Here is a 20,109-nt window from a genome sequence, read left to right as displayed (position 1 = left end):
CTTGAAAATGGAATGTGCACGTTGTCTGTGCTTGTTGCAATATTCAGGTCTAAAATTACTGCTTTGCTTAAGGCTATCAAAAATGTCAATTGCAGTAAGAAATTCGTTGAATTCTAACTGGGCTGTCGAATTGTTGTTGGCCACATCTTGATCGTCAGTTTTGCCAACCTCCTGCTGCTATCTGTAGTGGAAGTATTCACTACAGATTTATCTGAAACTGTCCCCATAAGTCCAATTGGTGTACCCCTAAAAGTATGTATGGCTTGGTGTGTTCAACTTTCCTGGAAAGGTCAGCGACAGATTGAATTAAGGATAGGTTAGACAATTAATTATATATAGGTAGGTTCCAGGATGGGTGCAGAGAAAGCACACATGCCTTTCCCCGCATCTCTCACCATGATTTAGAGGCAGGCAATACAGACAATGCTCACTTTACAGTGCAAACTTTCTGTTTCAGTCGGTTGCATCTGCTTTTCAATGGCACTGAGTGTTCCATGAGTTCCTAGGTGCCACGTGTTGTTCAGTGAAAGTTTTTGTGACAGTACATCTTAGGCGTCACCTGGATGGTTTCTACTTGTGACGGTGCAGACTGTGGCTGTGTTGAAATGCAAATGGTGCAGAGTGAACTTGGTAGCTTAGGCACTTCAAGTTGCAATGTATGAATGCAATTTCAAAATTCTCTTGCCTGGAGAAATAGCGATCAGCTGGGAGGGTATCCCCAGAAAAGACAAGAATGCCAGGCATCAGACCCCTTCAATTCTAACATCTGTGAGGAGTGAGTTTACTAGTAAATTATATTGTATGGGTGGACATCTTCAATTTTGTTGATGGGTTGTAATACCTTTCACCAGCCTAACAGAGTGCTGTAATCTCTAGTGATCCATGAATCAGAAAATCCCCACCTGTCCCTAACATGCTGCATATGACCCATACCTGACCCAACCTACAAATGTCAACATGACTGTACCTGCCAGTGTCATCATTTTTTAGACTATAAGGCCAGGTTTCTGTTCAATTATTTGAAGTTTATGTGCAGGGTATTTCATGTAGAACTGTCTTTTGTCCATTCTAATATATATATATATATATATATTAGTTCAGATAAGGCTAACAAACTTCAGAAGGGGCTGGACACTACTGTTCAAGAAGATGGAACCTAGTAGTAACATTATTACAATCGACACACAACAGCGGGTATCTTCAGATATGCTGGGTCTGAGACATGGAGCCTTCATATCTGTGGACAGGAAAAGTTTCATGGAATAGAAATGCTCACAGATTTCCTTTATAATGCCAAACTCTAATTCCTGAACTGCAACAAATATCATACCTCTCATCCTTTAAAAAGTTACCTTCAAATCCAGGAGGTCCTAGAGTTCCGGGTTCACCAGGATCACCAATGAAGCCAGGAGTACCTGGTGACCCATTCCTTCCCATCTGCCCTTGTCTGCCAGAAAAACCCTTTCCGCCTAATGTAAAAAGTAACATGCATTGTTATCTGTACATAAAACAAGGGGAAGAAACAGTAGTAGAAAACAGATACAGTACAACAGACAAACATGGACCGATAAAAATCATCAGCAAAACAGAAAAGAATCCACAAACACCTCATTGCATAGAAAATTGTGGCGATACAAGTGAATGGCCATATTGCAATGATCTGTTTGTTCAGAAGTCGTGCTGAACTGCAAGATTGCAGTGAAGAGCATGTCCGTTTATTTTTCCATGTTGAGCGATGACCCTCAAACACTCTGTGCCTTCCGCCATTTGTAAACATAGTTTTTAATCATACCTGATTAAAGCTGGTCAGATTGTATTTTGACTAGGTACAATGACTTCACACACAATCGTTCACAATAGCGGATTTGTCCAAATTGATCATCAAACATTTTATAGTATGTGGGCAGCTTAAGTTTAATGTACAGGTAATTAACGCAATTCATAAATGTTTCAAAGCTTTTCTTATCCTTACCTAGTGGCCCTGGTGTTCCTTGTAAGCCACGTTCTCCAGACTCCCCATCAAAACCATTAATTCCAGGCAGACCAGGAATTCCTATAGAAACTTGAAAATCATCAGATGGAGGTGGACCTGGAAGTCCTACAGGACCTTGGAAACCTATGGGGAAAATATCACCACAATTTATGGAAAGGTCATTACTCAGTATTAGGCCAAGAAGATAAAGACTGAACATTGCGGGCCTGAGTCATCTTTAGACGCAAGTCCATCATTTGCTTGTGCCAGAACAGTACTTACGCCAATGAATACAATTGCATGCAATTCATGTCCGAACGCAACTGCCACTTACAACTGCCTATGACTTGAAGGGCGGAATAGGGGTGGGAGGGGGTGGACAGATGTAGGCAATGTACATTAAGGGCGTGCCTACGTAGATGTGTCAGTTGCAAGTTCAGGACATGTTGTAGGAATATGATTTTAGTTGTACCAATTGCACGGGTTACAAAGCAGGTGTAAGATACAACTGATAATGTAGATCAGGGCCGGCAGAACGCGGTAAGCAAGGCGGAGGGCGCCAAGCACAAAAAAAAAAAGAAAGAAGGAAAGAAACCCGCTGGCGCCTTCCTCCCCCTCCCCTCTGCTCCCTTCTTACTGACAGTGTCTGGTGTGACGTGATCACGTCCCAACACTGTCAGTGAGGAGCGCGCAGAGGGGAGTAGCACACCAAGCCAAGAAGAGAAGACTGAAGAGAAGAAGAAGAGAAGGAAAGAAGGAAGGTCATAGTAAGGTAAGTAAATAATGGAGGGGACAGCAAGGTTGAAAAAGAAGAGGGGGGCAGCAATGTAGATGAGGAGAGGGGGCAGCAAGTGATGGAGGAAAGGGAGGGCAGCGAGTGATGATGGAAAGGGAGGGCAGTGTGTGGTGGAAGAGAGGGGAGCAATGTGTAGTGGAGGAGAGGGGGGCAGCGTGTGGTGGAGGAGAGGGGGGCAGCGTGTGGTGGAGGAGAGGAGGGGCAGCGTGTGGTGGAGGAGAGGGGGGGCAGCGTGTGGTGGAGGAGAGGGGGCAGTGTGTGATAAGGGGGCACGTGTGGTAAGGGGGCACTGTATGATGGAGGGGGCACAACCAAACTAATTTGCCAAAAATATAAATCTTATTACAAAGAATACATCTTCTTCATTCATATCAATCCACAGGTTCAAATACCTTCATAAAAAAAATGGCAAACAGGATTTATTTATTAATTAATTTATTTTTTTAATCAGGGACACATCCAACGTGATCCAGAGAAGAGCCGCACACCGAGCCAAGAAGAGAAGACTGAAGAGAAGAAGACAGAAGAAGAGAAGAGAAGGAAAGAAGGTCATTGAAAGGTAAGTAAATAATGAAGGGGACAGCAAGGTTGAAAAAGGAAAGGGGAAGCAATGTAGATGAGGAGAGGGGGCCAGCGTGTAATCGAGGAGAGGGGGGCAGAGTGTGGTGGAGGAAAGGGGGCAGCGTGTGGTGGAGGAGAGGGGGGCAGCAATGTGTATAAGGAGACGAGGACAGCGTGTGGTGGAGGAGAGGGGGGCAGCAATGTGCATAAGGAGAGAGGGACAACGTGTGGTTGAGGAGAGGGGTCAGAGTGTGATGGAGGAGAGGGGGGGCAGCGTGTTTTGGAGAAGAGGGGGGCAGCCTGTGATGGAGGAGAGAGGGGCAACGTGTGGTGGAGGAGAGAGGGGCAGCGTGTAATCGAGGGGAGGGGGGCAGCGTGTAATCGAGGAGAGGTGGGCAGCGTGTGGTGGAGGAGAGGGGGGCAGCAATGTGTATAAGGAGAAGAGGACAGCGTGTGGTGTAGGAGAGTGGGGCAGCGTGTGGTATAGGAGAGGGGGACCGTGTGATGAAGGGTGCACAACCAAACTAATTTGCCAAAATTTTTAAATCTTATTACAAAGAATACATATTCTTCATTTATATTATTCATAAAGCAATTCATGTTTGCTGTTTAATGTATTTATTTGTATTATTCTCTTTATTAAAATGTATTATATGATTTATATTAAAAGAAAAAGCATTATTGAGTGAACAAATAATTTATAAAAGAGGAGGGTGCAAATTTATTTTTTGCAGGGGGGCGCCCGACATGCTAGCACTGGCCCTGATGAAAACACATATATATATATATATATATATATATATATATATATATATATATATATATATATATATATAGAATCTATAAAAATACATTTTATGTAAAGTACGCATTAAGAACATCCTGGTTTTAAAAAGCTAAAAATACCAAAACATATATTTTTATTATTAATTATAGCATTAATAGCTGTAAATTAGTTTTATAAAATATATTTTTTTGCATGGGTTCTCATGGGACTTTGTGTTGTACATATGAATGTGCATATCCTGCACTGCTTTCTGTATGTCTACATACAGCAAATAACAAATAGTCAGAGCATACTTATATTCAGCTTAAAATGGAAAAGTATAATGAAAGCCGCTTGTATTTGAATAAATACAACGTTGGCTGTACAGATACAAATAGGAACTTCAATTACATGTATAAAAATAGTTCTCAAAAAGTTGCAGTTCCCCTAATTGAAAATTGCACTATATATTACAAGGATTTTGCATTGTATATCAAAAAACTCACCTGGGTTCCCCTTTTCACCCTTTGGTCCAGAAAATCCCAAATCTCCGAGAGGACCTTCTCTTCCAGGACCCCCCATGAAACCAGGATCACCCCTTAAACCTAAACAGGGCAAGAATAAAAAATGGCAAAAAAAGGTGGTGAGCACTAGGAAAAAAAGCTACGTGATTGTCCATTAGTGAATACTATATTTCTATTTTCCTTGATCCCGATGACAGACTGATAGTTAATGGGAGTAATTTTCAGTAATAATCCAGAAGCTTGATATTTAGGGCATCTAGGAAGTTAATAAAGCCTGTTTAAATATAAAGTGATGGTCACAGGTACAGTATGACAGGGACTCTGACCAAGGTTGATGATCTACAGTATAACGTCTGTGAAATGTGTTCTACACTAGTCTACTCCTGGATATGGTTACTATAGAATTCTGTAACTGAAACATACTGGCAATCACTGAATAGTATGGGCATATATTCATATCTTATCATCATCTTGGGTAACTTTTCATTACTAAGCAAGTGCACCAATGCTTCCAGTACTAGATTCTGTTTTTAATGTTCCCTTACTCAGTGAATTAAAATGATCTTATTAAATATTACACAACATAGGAGTTACCAAATATTTCTGCTTTCAGGTGCCTGTTTACAGCTTACAGCTTTTTAAGTGAAACAAACGCACTAGAGATATATGTATTCACGTTTTTGGAAAACGCAGTCAGGGTGGAATTTACACCATTGTGGAATTAAAGGGACACAGCCTTTAGGACCTAAATTGGCCATCATGCATAACCATATCTCTTTTGCACAGAACAATGCATAGCATCACCAGTCGTGCCACAGAGCAAAATATATAGAGTTCCAAACCTGCACAATTCATTCCCCCCCTTCCGGAAAAATTGGATTTTTATACTATGAATATAGAGTCTCCTATAGGTCATTGACACTATAAATGTTCTAAGTGTTTAATGCACATCCCCAATCTGCTTCACACTCGGTTTTCGTGCCCACAGAGGTGCTTGTTTGGCTGTTGTGGGAGCCTAATGTACATTTATAATTAACTGCAGTCATTCATTCATATATTTTTATGATATTTGTTATTACTATTTGCTGATTGACTTACACAGTGCTGGGCTGCCTGAGACCCAGAGTGGGCACCTGAACCTCCGGCCCCACAGTGAAATCATGTTTTACCAAGCGCAGTTATTATTTTTTCCACCTCAGTTACACCCCCAGTTGAGTTTCTTAACACATCATGTCTGCTGTACATGCAATTGAACCTTAATTTCACAGTGTTCAATCAAGTGTCTTAACCTATCGTGTTCATAAACTATTGTACATTGAATTGACTCGTGACACTATTGCCCCGCAGGCACCACACACAGAAACTCCACACAAACATTCACCTTTTACTCCTGGGGCTCCAGGGCTGCCAGGATTTCCTGGGATGCCTTGATCTCCGTTCCCACCAGCTCTACCAGGTGATCCAGGAAATCCGGCATCTCCCGTATCTCCTTGATTGGAGGCTGGACCAGAGGGACCTCGAGGGCCAGGACGGCCAGGCAGTCCTGAAAAGATACAAACATTTAATAAAAACATGAGAATACTTTGTGGCAATGAGCCTATTAAATATATTCAGAGATCCACTTAATACTTGTAGTTTTTTTAAGTGTTTACAGTACACTAACATGAGCAATGCTTGTAGCTGCCTACATGTTGGAAAATACTAGCACACATAATTTAGCTGACAATGTGTTTATTTACATATATGTGTCAATAATACAAGCTGTTCATTGACACAGAAGCAATCAGCACTTTGAAATCATTATCTAACAGATATACGGTTACAAAGTGTACCTTCATGACTAACCTTGACTTTAGTTACAGCTTCAATTCATTCTCTCCTACTGAGCATTTTAGAGGAGAAGCCTGCTTTGTATCACAGGTGTCTGCTATTAACAGCACAAGCACTCAGTGGAGGTTGGGGTCACCAAAATCAAACAACAGGAAAGATGGAGAATACATGAGGAGCAAAACAACCTATCATAGGACTGTAGCTTATTTTTACTGTGAGCAGGTATTGCCTGAATGCAACAGACACTAATAAACAGGTTCTATTGGGGTTTATGGTTCATTAAACCACCTACACTAGTCCCTTGTATATAATCCACCTTGGAAAGAATAGTACCTGGCCTAGAGGTGCTGCAGAGTTCACATTACCATCCTTGGCTACTGAAGAGCTTTCTCTTATGTCTCTCTGTAGGTTTAGCGATTTGTAAAATTTCTTTTTAAATTCCTGAATATTATGTTACTCATACGTTTCCATTGTACAGCATTATAACTGATTACATTATTACTGAATTATTTGTTGTAGTATTTTAATTTGATTAAAAGAAAAAGATGTGTAATCTTTTTAAGTCTCTGACATCATGGCATTCTCCATGGAACTTTGAGTTAAGCTTATATCTGCATCTTGCCTTCGTTTTCACACCTTCTCAACTGACTCCTGTTCCCTTTCAACTTATCTATTTTCTGCTCCTTAATGTATAGCTATATCCAAATAGTTATTGTTCTGGAGCGGTTTATTTGGTAATAAAATTGTATTGATATACAAATAAATTTCATTACTAATGATAATGCTATATGTAATAATCACAATACACAGCTACTCATAACAACAAATGAGGAATGTAACTGATGATCAGGTTTCGAAGCGTACCTGACTCCCCATCTTTCCCAGCTGGTCCAGGGTCTCCAGGTAAGCCAGGTATGACATTTGTGGCTCCTGGTAGTCCAAGAGGTCCGGGAGGCCCAGGGACACCAGGAAAGCCTGAAAAATACAATGTTTTAGGTGTTAATGTTAGCTGCAAACAGAACGATGGTACACCAGAAAGGTTTACATAATTTATATTCCATATGCATATACATTATTCTTCTCTGGTATAATATACATCTGTATAGCATATACTAAATATTCATCGAAAACTTGTAGAGCAATATTATACCGAATAATTCAGTAGGAAATAGTGACATCAATGAGGCCTGAAGCACAATGTGCATCATACCTTAGTGATATCACTAGTTCTGTTGCATTCTACTGAATATTGGTTCAGTCCACAAAATGGATGGCAGCCACCATTAAGAATATGTGACAGTCGAGTACACTTTAAAGGTAATGTGCGTCGTAAGAAGTGTTTGATTGTTTTTGTAACAAGATACAATTTTAAAAGGCAGCTTTGTCTTGCGCTCAGCCAATGGAGAGCCAATTCTGCAGAGCAGTCACTTGGGAAAATTTTGCTGGAAACAACAAGCAATAATGAAATGCAATGTCACATTTTGATCGTCTCCGTGAAGCACATTGAGACATCTGTATCATAGAGGTACTTTGAGGTACCGTGTAAAACAATATCTGTGCTGAGCTGTCTATTTCTAACATCTCCAGACAGGAACATGTTCCTTATGTTCCTCATGACTAGCATTTTTTCATCCTTGTACCTTCTAAATGGAAGATGGAATAAATATGTTACTTATGTTGAACACTCTTTTGTAGATATATTTTTGTGGTGTACTCCGTACAAGGGTACTCTGATGTCGCAGAGAAATTTTAACAAAGTTTGTGGAATTTTCTAAGATAAAGAAGGTGGTATTCCTCTATTTATATCTATTCAGTTTATCTACAAGTCATAGTAATAGATAAGTCCTACACATATTCTTTACTTAACAATGTAGAACATAAAGGGAAAAATATATTTGAGTCATCAAAATCTGAAAGAAAGAGACGTGTACACCTCAAATGAGACAGCTAATTATACTGATACATTTCCCAGTACTTTTCACAATAATATTACAGTCATAGGGGCTGATTCAATTCTGCCGCGAATAGCGCGGTGTCAACAGTATTACCGTTAATACGGTAATATTATCCTGGATTTCATCTCGCAGCTCAGGGACCCGCGAGCAAAAATCCACAGTTGAAATTACCGTATTAAGGGTAATTATGCGCAGTTTTACCATATTAACGGTAAACCTGCTAACACCGCGTTATTCTCGGCAGAATTGAATCGGCCCCATAGATGGAGTCTAAAGTTTCACATTATGAGAGTTTCCTCACCATGCCTGTGACATGTAGACGGTACCGTCATTCTGTATTTGTGTAGTATCTACTATAGTATATAGGTCAGAACACTGATCACCTCCACTACAGGGAGACCTTTAAGGACCAATAAACACTAAATTTCCTTAAATTGAATTAAATATATAGAGAGCCCACCCATCCAGCCATCTATTTGCTCTGACTGTAGGGTGGCTCATAAACCGTTCAGGAAATGAATACATAAGCTTGTACTTGTACTTGTTATTGACTTGCAGCAAAATAATTGTGAAAACTGAAAGAGAACAGACAAATATGTTTTTACTTTGTGGATTTTTCTTCTGCAAAACAAATATGCTCAGTGATCCGATATAACACCTTATTGCGGACATCATCATTGTCCCTACTCTGCCATCACATGACATACTGAGTGATATAAGCCTGTATCTATGTAGCGCAGATTAACTGTGTCTGTCAGCTATCTTTGTGTGTCAACCAGAGAGCTTTTGAAAAGGAGATAATGATTTGTAGGAGGATATCTAAGACAAATCACTATCAAATGCATGCCTAAAATGTACTTAACTTGCTATCTAAAGAAAAGGAAATCTATATGGGATTGCTGCTTTAAATTGAAAGGATGTTCAGCTATTGGAATCTCAGAACTAAGATAATATATCATGTGTATGATTTATAGTCGAGAAAACTGTCCAGTCGGTTGCAACTATACACATAAAAAGCCCAATTCATGTTTGAGGTCAGTTTATAATTTTACTGCACAATACTCTAAGTGTATTATACAGGAAACTGAAATGAAATGGTGGATGCTGAACCAAAAACAAGTAGAATATATACAGCATGAATATAAATTCAGACCACACGTGAAGTTACGGTATAATGTGAGTGCTAGTTTATGTATTACATGAGTTTCCAAAGAGATAGTCTTACCTGGTTCTCCATTATTGCCTTTTGGACCATTATATCCAGGTTGTCCAGGCACTGTGGTGGAAGAGCCTCTTTCACCTTTGGAACCTGGAAGTCCAGGTGACCCCGGACGTCCTGCTTCACTTAAACCTTTTATTTGAAAATAAAACAAAGGCGGTATTTGAAGAGTAAAATCACCAAAATAATGCATTCCAAACCACCTTACCCAGCTTATGACTGCCTGCAGCGTATCTACATTGGGATGGTTGGCACATGCCACTGAGCTGGTGTAGATAAACAGACCAGGGCAGTTTACAGCTCAAGGTTCACAGAATGGGAAGAAACTGATTCGATTTCTGCCCTCTCATTCACCAGAACAGAACACTTAATACAAGCTTTATATTCAAACCAGGAAACATTTTAGCACTTCCACATTCAGTACAGAGAGGAAACCCAGTCACATCACAATGATATCACTGTGATTCCTTCAGATGTGTGGGGTCCCTTAGAAGTGATGGGGAAGTCTAGATCAGATCTACTCTGATACTAAAGGGGGAATATTGCCCGCTGGACATCAACTCTATGTCCGGCTGCATTCATTATCGTGTACTGAACTGCAGTACCTGAACATCACCCCTATGTGGGCGAGGAAAAATCTGTGCTGTTACATCACTCAGTGCCTTCATGACCATTCCTGAGGCACTCAGTGGTGGCACATCATGGGGATTGGAATCCCCCCTTACACTACTAGATCTAGGGATAAACTTATAACGCCTTCTAAAAAGGAATAGGATGTGCTAGATAAATGATAGCTAGAATCAGATTGGTCGCTATGGGCAACACCTCCAATTTTCCTTTTTAGAAGATTTGATAAATCTACTCCCTATGAATCTAATTGTGGCTTGTATGTAAGCTGTTATTACTTATTAGATCTATATAACACTATATCAAACAGTGTTACTGTGCATAGGACGTCCACCAGACCTTCCTCTCACTCTACAAGGTCTCCAAAGATAAAATAAAATGCACAAAAAGGTACTTAAATCACATATATATATTTAATAAATAATAATAAATAAATTAATAATGAAACAAGTTACTTCCAGCCACAGCCCTGTCCCCTGCAAGATAAAACCATGCAAATCAATGACAGTCATGCACAAAGAATGATGGCTGTCCCAAAACTTTCCAAATGGTTCTAACCACTGCCTGGTCACCACTTACTTCCAGCATAAGAATTTATACACATGGGTACATTGTGCCCACATGAAGCTACAGATCAGTGGGAGTTTAAAAAACTCCCAAAAACATTGTAAGCAAAAATGCATACATTTACAACGATGGCAGACGCTGTAATGTTGTCTAAAAAAGCCATATTTGGTATCCCTATACTCAGGAGAACTAACCTATTACATCTCGGGCAGCAATATTTTAGCAAAAGTAACTTGGGAATCATGGAAAAGGGATTTTTTTTCTCCTGATTTTGCCAGATCATCTCTATACAACGCACATGGAATAATATTAAAACAAATATTTCACTATGGTACCAAAAGGAAGTACTATCTTTTATTGGGGTGCATGGGGGGGCAGTATACAACTGACTTATGAGTAATAAGAAGTAAAAAAGGTGTTCCCTGTGGAAGAATCACATCACCAAAATGTGATCATTCATCTGGTCATGAAGTGGGAAAACATACAGTCATGAAATGGTTAATATAGTTTTGCAAATATTTTCAGCTGACCTAATCTTAAATTCTCCTATTACTGTGCGTTTGTGCTTAGCAACTGTCCTTGTTGGGCAGTAAATCACAGTTGGTTGGTGTGTACTTAACCATTTTTCTGCCTGAGGTGACAAATTAAATAAAGCTTTTCTAATATCTTACCTGAATGATAACATAAACACATGTTGTAGTGTACTGAGCAAATTTTGCACCAAGAAATTGAGCATTTTAAAATACTTACTGATAGGGCCATCATGGCGCTTCAGCTGCCGGGCCCCCTGTAGCTGCCACCTGTTCTGCCTAGGTTCCATACCAATAGTGCGGTGTCCGCACTGTGTGACCTCTGGCCCCGCAAAGCATTTGAAGCCTCAGAAAGCCAAGTTTAGAAACCAGCAATCTAAGGGGGCTTCAAAATTAATTTCTGCTCAGCTCTGAGCAGAATTGTGCCCTTTATCTCTGAGCAGGAAGTGCTGAGCTTCACAGAGCGGAGAAGGGGTGGGCTGCTGACCCTGCAGCTGAAGTGAGGAGAGGGTAGGGTGTCCTTTCCTAGAAACCTTGTGGCTCCCAACAAAATTGATATATGGTGACCCCACAAGTTTCTGGTTAGGCTTCTGGCTACCTCTCAAAGTTTGCTGCATGAGACAGCTGCCCCAATTTAACTCATTATTGGCCATCTGTAGGAAGCATTTATTGAGAAAACTACGCGATCCAGGTTTTCATTCCCACAATTACAGCTGTAGTCTAATACAGCTGGGACTGTATATTATAATGAAAAGGAACAACCAGGCTAAGGCTTCGGCAATTAGAGAGAATGTAATTAGTAAGCTCTAATTCAGCAGTTTTAGGAGAATAACTCTAAACAATATATATATATATATATATATATATATACATACATACATACATACATACATATATATATATATATATTTCAATGGGTTATCTCAATGTCAAGCCTTTGCATTATCTATTATACATATCTGGACATATGAGAGTATCCCCAGATACTGTAACTATTAACAGCTCACTTAGCAAAACATAAAATGACTTAGAAATGCTAGTAAATGTTTAACTAGTTCGAAATTTCATTGGCTTTCACTGGTTCGACCATTCGCAGTCCAATCTTCAATTCGTTCTTGTGGTTTTAAATTTGCTGCTCACATCAAAAACGTTAAAATACATTAATTAGTGTTCAAATGTATCCATTTGTGTTCAACCATGTGAAAACTGTTTTGAACCAGTACACATGGTTCATATATATAACCTGAATCTTTTAATTGATACAAAGTGTGAGAATTTCCAGTGGATTGGTTCCAGAAACATTTTAAAATAATTGAAGCATCTCTACTTAGGACTGCAGCTTCCTCATAAGTGTTTGAAATGTATAATTTAATTGCAAATTGAATATATGGAATAAATTAATGAACTTATCAACAATAATTACCAGGTGTTCCAGGTAACCCCCTGGTACCAGGCAAACCATTTAATCCATCCAGACCTGGAAATCCAGAAAAACCTGAAATAAAAATAAAAAAAGGAAAATTACTTCCTAACATATATTATCCTCTTATTATAAAAAACACAAGAAAAGAGAAACCATAAAAAAAAATAAAAGAGCACTGGGATAAAACAATGTTGCTAAGGTTTATTTTATTAATATTCTTTTTTATTGGTTTTCAACAATTTTATCAATTCTATACAACAGATAAACAGGCTGCGTACAGGAATAAAAAAAGGCGAGAGGGATGCAATATAGTTAAGGTTTATAGTAAATAATGGGATTTCTGTACTTACATTAAATCTCTCTCTCTGAATCCATCAGGGGGACACTGCTACAATGGGGTTGTATGAGGGTGTAGGAATTGGCACTTAAACAGTTAACTAACTTTGCTGCTGACTCCTCCCCTCAGCAACCCCTACCAGCCTCAGTCTGATACCAAAGCCCCAAGGAAAGAGCAATCAACCAAGACCACAGAGCAGAAGAGCAAAAAGGAGGGAACGCAGTGTCTCCCAGATGGATTCAGAGAAAGAGATTTAACGTAAGTACATAAATCCCATTTTCTCATTTATCCACTATGGGGGATACTGCTACAATGGGGACATACCTTAGCACCCTAAGGGAGGGAACACTGATAGCTCAGCCCGCAAAACACCGCGGCCGAACCCTGCGTCAGACGACGCAAACACATTAAACTGATTAACTTCGTGAAGGTATGAACAGTGGACCATTTGGCTGCCCAAAACAGTTGATCCGCAAAAGACCCATGTCGCGCGGCCCAAGATGCCCGCACAGAGCGAGTGGAGTGAGCAGTGATCTCGCCGGCACAGGTCTGTTTAAGCTTACATAAACTTGCTTAATCATGGACTTGATCCAATGAGCAATGGTTTGTTTGGAGGCTGGCCAACCCCTCTTTTGAGAATAATATAAAATAAAGAGGGATTCTGTTTTTCTATAAAATGATTTTCTATCCACATAAATCTGCAATGCCCTAACAACATCTAAGGATGCAGGAAAAGCAGACTCAGATGAGGACGAAACCCCTTTAAAAGCAGGAACCACAATTTCTTGATTAATGTGGAACCCTGACACAACTTTAGGTAAGAATGACGGAACTGTCCTAAGGACAGCCCTGTCTTCATGAAAAACTAGATATGGGGCCCTGCATGACAGGGCACCCAACTCTGACACCCTACGCGCAGACGCTATGGCCAACAAAAAAACAACTTTTCATGTTAAAAGTCTCAATTCAATTGAATTCAATCGAACGTAAAGACTCAAAGGGAGCCATCTGAAGAACCTCTAGCACCATATTTAAATCCCAAGGAGCCATGTGCGGAACATAAGGAGGTTAAACCCATAACACTCTCTGGAAAAAGGTACGAACATCCGGTATAACTGCCAGTCTACGTTGAAAGAATACCGAAAGAGCAGATACTTGAAACCTCAAAGAAGCCAGCCTAAGTCCTGCTTCCAAACCTGTCTGAAGGAAAGCTAAGAAACGGGATAATTTGAAAAGGTCCACTCTGGAAGAATGCCGCTCACACCATTTAATGTAAGCTCGCCATACCCTGTGGTATATGCGAGCTGAAGAAGGTTTGCGCGCTCGCATCAAGGTCTGCACTTCCGAAAAACCCCTGGGATCTCCAGAGACCGGCCTCAACAGCCACGCCATTAAATCCAGTCGTTGAGAATCCTGATGATAAAATGGCCCTTGACTTTGCAGGTCGGAACGATGAGGAAGTGCCCAACCCGGTTCGTCCGCCATTTGCAAAATGTTGGTGTACCAGACTTGTATGGGCCAGAACGGAGAAACCAGGATTACCAGAAGACCTCCCAGACGAACCCGTCTGAGAACCCGTTGAATCATGGGAATCAGCGGAAAGAAATCCCAGTTGGAAGTCCCAGTCCATTGTCAAGATATCCACCACTACCGCCTGGGAATCCCTGGCTCTGGAACAAAACCTGGGAACTTGGCAATTGTGTCTGGATGCCATTAAATCCAGATTCGGCAGACCCCATCTCTGAACCAACATCTGAAAAACCTGAGGGTGAAGGGACCACTCCCCGGGAAAGAACGAATTTCTGCTCAGGAAATCCGCCTCCCAATTCTCAACCCCCGGAATGAACACCGCCGAGATTGCCGGCACAATGTCTTCAGCCCAGGTGAAGATCTGGGTGGTCACCTTCATGGCCTCCGCACTCTTTGGTCCTCCCTGTCGGTTTATATATGCGACTGCAGTCGCGTTGTCTGACTGGAGATGTACCGGACTGCCCTGTAATAGAGACTGCGCTCCCTGAAGGGCCAGAAGCATCACCTTCAATTCCAGAATGTTCATCTGCCGGAGGCGGTCCCTGCTTGTTTATAGACCCTGAAGACGGAGACTGAGGACAACTGCTCCCCAACCCTGAAGACTGGCGTCCGTAGTCACCAGAGTCCAGGACCAAGAAACAAAAGTTCGGCCTGCGAAAGGTGGTTCTGATCCATCCACCAAAGAAGGGAGAGATGAGCTTCCGCTGAAAGGGTCATTCGTTGAGTATCGAGATGAAGAGGTGATCCTGACCACTGCCTCAGAAGGTCCCATTGGAATCTCAGAGAGTGGAACTGCCTATATCTCATATACCCTCTCAGGGTCTTGAACGTGGACACCAAGAGTCCCAGAAGTTTCATACCTAAAAGAATGGATGGACTTAAATGAAGCAGCAGTCTCCTTACCGCCTGCCTTAGCATACAAGCCTTGGGTTTCAGAAGGAAAACTTTCTGACACTTGTTGTTCATTAGAAGTCCCAGAAATATCATTCTCTGAGAAGGAACTAACTGAGACTTGGGGTAATTTATAATCCAGCCGTGTTGTTCCAAGATCCGAATGGTGAAACACAGATGTTGTTCCAGGACTAGTCGAGACGACGCCTTGAGGAGCAGGTCGTTTAAATACGTTACCATATTCACCCCCAGATTTCTCAAGTGAGCCGCCATTACTGCCATAATCTTTGTGAATACTCTTGGCGCTTTTGAAAGTCCGAATGGCAGAGCCCGGAATTGAAAGTGGGAGCTTCCCATAGTAAACCAAAGAAGAGACTGATGTCCTTCCCAAACTGGAACGTGGAGATAAGCGTCCTTGATACCTATTGACGCTAAAAACCCCTGGATAAGAGACCGCACTGATTCCATTCGGAACTTACTCACCCGAAGGAACTCATTCAGTCCCTTCAGGTTGAGAATCGGACGGAACCAAAAAAAGGTTGGAGTAAAAACCTTGTTCCATTGAGACTCCAGAACACGACCTATAACTCCAGCGGAAATAAGAGAGGTGACTGAACTGATCATGGCCTCTTTTCTTTCCGGATCTCTCGGAAGAGGCGTGTGAAAAAATGCTGAGGAGAGGGTGCTGAAAGACCCAAGATGTATCCCCTGGATATAATTCCTGAGACCCATTTGTCTTGACAGGTCGCCACCCACTGATCCTGAAACAATTGTAAGCAACCCCCTACCTCCGCTGCGGCGGGAAGAGGGGGGACCCAGTCATGCAGAGGGTTTGTCCGAATTTTTGAGGACCGGGCGCCTCTTAGAATAAGATCCCCTGCCTCTGACAGCCTGTCCCCGGGAACCCTGCATTCTACCTCTACTGGTAGACTGATCCCTGTTAATCGGGCTACCCCAAAAGGACTGTCGAAAAGAACTAAACCTAGGAGCTCGGCCTCTAGGTGCATTAACAGGCAGAGAAGTACTCCTCCCTCCCGTAGCCTGACTGATCATGGCATCCAATTCGGGTCCAAAAAGGACAGAACCTGAATAAGGCAGGGCTTCCCAAGACTTTTTAGACTCCATATCTGCATCCCAGGCCCTAAGCCAAAGGATTCTTCTAGCAGAAATGCTGCAGCAGATACTGCAGAAGAAATGGAGGCTGAGTTCTGTGTTGCCTCATATAAATAACCTGATGCTTCATTTAAATGCATGGCTAACGAGAGAAGCTCTGAATCCTGTAAACCAACCACCAGGATTCCATGGATCTAGCAACCCATGCAGAGGAAATCATGGGTCTAAAAGATGAACCCGCAGCAGAAAAAATAGCCAACTCTCTATTTTTCTATCGATGGTGTCCTGAAGGACAGGCGAACTGGGTACCTGCAAGGTGGTATGACGAGCCAACCTAGCTACTGGCTGGCGCGTCTACTCTGGGAACCTGTTCCCAGCGTGCTGCTTCCTGTTCCTGTAATCTGAATAGATTTGCAAATCTACGCGGAACAGAAAATCTCTTATCCGGTTGTTTCCAAGCTGCCTCAGCTTTCTCTGTGAGCTCCACCGAGGAAGGAAAACATACAGTCTTAGGTCTCTTATGTGAAAAGAAGCTCCGGTCTGAAGGGCCCGGCTCCTCTGGTTCTATCAGATCCAAGGTCTGACGTATTGCCATAACCAGATCTTGAACACCCTGGTCCCTAACCGACTCGTCCCAATCACCCAACTGGGTAGAGTCTGAATGCTCAATCACTTCTCCCTCTTCTTCAGAGGACCCCTCTGAATCTGATAGGGAAAAAAATGTGTGAGGATTTTTGTCGTTTGGCTCTAGGAGTCGCCATACTTGGAGAGTCTAACAACCTATTCAAGCGGTCCAATCTTTTTTCAAGGGAAGATGACCAAGCTGGTTTTGCCTGGGTAGACTGAGGGGTATTAGAAGCAGTCTGAGACATGCCTCCTTCATTAATCTGTGAAACAGCCCTCCCATTATCTGCCGAGGTAGATGGACCTGACCCCATAGGGGCCCCTACTGCCATGGCCGCGGTGTCAGTCTGTCTGTTAATAAGCTGGACTAACATAGATACAGACTGTGCCAGCGAGGAAACCCATGCTGGCTCCTCCACTGTCACTGCAGGGACACCCTGTGCCTGCGCTCCACCAGCTCCCACTTCAAGCTGCGCGCACACAGCCCCCTGGTCCTGCTGACCCACCAGAAGTTTGGCAGCCTATTTAAATCAAGCATAAAACTTTGCTTTATTGCTTTTGCCTTTATCAGACCAAATGTCAAAAAAGCAAAACACCACACAGAAAAAGAAAATGTATTACTTGCTTGTTCCTGGCTAATGCCCACAAACATTAAGAACTCTGTTATTTTATGTGTTCCAAATATAAAATAGTGATGTGTGACTATTCACTTAGAGAATTCTATGATAAAACTCTAAGTGATAAAACTGAGGATAACAAATTCCTATATAAAAATATTGGGAAAGTTATACAATAATAAACCCCCTCAGGGGAATTAGCTGAAGGATGTCAATTGCAGTGGGAGGGAGTCAGCCACCGCAGAGTGTCCATCAAGATACACTGAGCACTGACGCGAATCCTTCCCGCTCTGGAAGGTACCAAGTGCTGAGGGGGGCCTCTCAGAAGTCACCTCCCGACACAGCCAGACAGTAATCTCCCTCCGGAACTACCACCGATGTACAGAGTCTCTCCCTAATGCTCTGACCGGCTCTGCTCCTTCTGACCTAGCCACGGAGATCCAAGCCCCCCTTTGCCTCAGCAGGGGACTTGGTATCTTCTGGTTAATGGCCACTCACCTGACAGGGCTTGGCGCTCTATGCCAAAGGCAGCGCGGATCTGACGGGAGGAAACTGTTACAGTTGGCAATCCTGCGGCTGTCACAGCGTGTAAATCTCCCTCTTTAGTGAGAAATTTCCGACTCATCCAGACCACAACATGGAACGCTATTGCGTCCCCCTCTAGATGTGAGCGCTGCCGGCAGCACTTACATCTCCTCACTTCTAATAAAACAAACAGAAAAGAAAAACAAGAATAAAACTACACTAATCTATAGCTGCAAGTACTGGACACAGTACCAGACAGCCCAACTCCTTGGGCACTTAAACTATAATGAGGCTGGTAGGGGTTGCCGAGGGGAGGAGTCAGCAGCAAAGTAAGTTAACTGTTTAAGTGCCAACTCATGTACCCTCATACAACCCCATTGTAGCAGTGTCCCCCAGAGTGGATGAATGAGAAAAAATAATAATAACAAATGTTACTTGATCTAGGTTCGGCCAGGGTTTGCGAGAGGCGCGTCTCTGAACCATGAGTCCAGCAAAAACAATAGTCAATGATTTCAAGCTGATTTTGTTGATGCCAGAGCCAAACTTTGCTTCTCTTAAAATATTTGTGGCAATCGAGTCAAACAGACAACTGGATAGGGTGAAGGAGAAGTTTGTTTTTTTCACTGTGCCCTGACTCCTAGGGATGACACATAAACCCAGCTACTACTGAAGGAGAAAATATGGGAAAAATTATCCTAAGCCATTTGGAGATATAACTTATTGGGTTATGTTCAAACCTAAGGAGACAGCGCACTACTGAACATCAGGCTCATCCTTCCTTTACTTAACATATCTTTCTAACAGGGAAGCAACACATAACAACCATAGACTAAAATACCTCAACCTACATATCTTTTGAAAAACAAGTGGCCTGATTCATGTTGGGACTCAGTTTGCGTGGAAGTTGCTTTTTAAAAAAGAGCACGGAACTTGAGTGTATTTCTGACCTTATTCAAATGAATCTCAAGATGCGTTGCGATTTGAAAATGGATGGAAGTACGCTCTGCCTAAACAGTAATTGCCTTACGTAGACAGACAGAAGAGACTGCAGTGTATGCACAAGCGTATGCGCAATAAAAGGTCACATCAAAATGCATTAAAAAATATTGTATTATAAAATAAATTAACAACTAATAACAGTTTAATCATTAATATTTTTTTTACATTCTATACATAAATCAAGATGCTTACAATGCTTACTGTACATACAATGTGTTTTTATAGCCTTATAGCCTATCTCAACTGCAAACACGTGTTCCGTGCTAGCTATACATGTAGTTTATAAAACAAAGACTATGCCGTGTCTGTCATCACTATAAGTCGGCATTTACACCTGCTCTGTAGGTGCATATAATACAGCTGTAACCAAGCGTACACCCAAGAGGACTTAAATCATCCGCATCTGTGTGGGAATGCCCTCAGCACATTGCCTATGATAGTCAACGCCTTCCTTCCCTTGTTCTGCCCCTCAAGTCGTAGGCAGTTGTAAGTGTTATTTGCGTTCAGACATGAATTGCATGCAATTAGGTTCATTTACTTAAGGGCCATTTCTGTGCATGCGCAGAGCTATTTCACGCAAGACACGCTACGGAAATGAATGTACGTCCTTCCATGAATCAGGTAGGGAAGGTCTGTGTCCTCCTGATCTTTAGTGATTTATCAGAGAACAAGTGCCCACACCTGAAAAGAAGAAATTCCTGAT

General features: G+C 41.9%; 1 protein-coding gene across 4 annotated transcripts in view; it reads right to left on the bottom strand.

The window, feature by feature from the left end:
* COL4A6 (collagen type IV alpha 6 chain) overlaps positions 1–20,109 on the bottom strand; it is a 222,775-nt gene that overhangs the window by 8,323 nt on the left and 194,343 nt on the right. For all 4 annotated transcript variants that reach the window (XM_075184345.1, XM_075184348.1, XM_075184346.1 and 1 more), the window contains 7 exons: positions 12,771–12,842; positions 9,630–9,755; positions 7,314–7,424; positions 6,001–6,162; positions 4,602–4,700; positions 1,973–2,116; positions 1,353–1,469 (listed from right to left, as the gene is read on the bottom strand). In XM_075184345.1, coding sequence (XP_075040446.1) covers positions 1,353–1,469; positions 1,973–2,116; positions 4,602–4,700; positions 6,001–6,162; positions 7,314–7,424; positions 9,630–9,755; positions 12,771–12,842 — 831 coding nt within the window. The remainder of the gene's footprint in view (positions 1–1,352; positions 1,470–1,972; positions 2,117–4,601; positions 4,701–6,000; positions 6,163–7,313; positions 7,425–9,629; positions 9,756–12,770; positions 12,843–20,109) is intronic.

The sequence above is a fragment of the Mixophyes fleayi genome, chromosome 9 (genome assembly GCF_038048845.1).
Source record: "Mixophyes fleayi isolate aMixFle1 chromosome 9, aMixFle1.hap1, whole genome shotgun sequence".
Lineage (NCBI taxonomy): Eukaryota > Metazoa > Chordata > Amphibia > Anura > Limnodynastidae > Mixophyes > Mixophyes fleayi.
The sequence above is the reverse complement of the archived record's forward strand: the minus strand, read 5'-3'. Positions and strand labels throughout refer to the sequence as shown.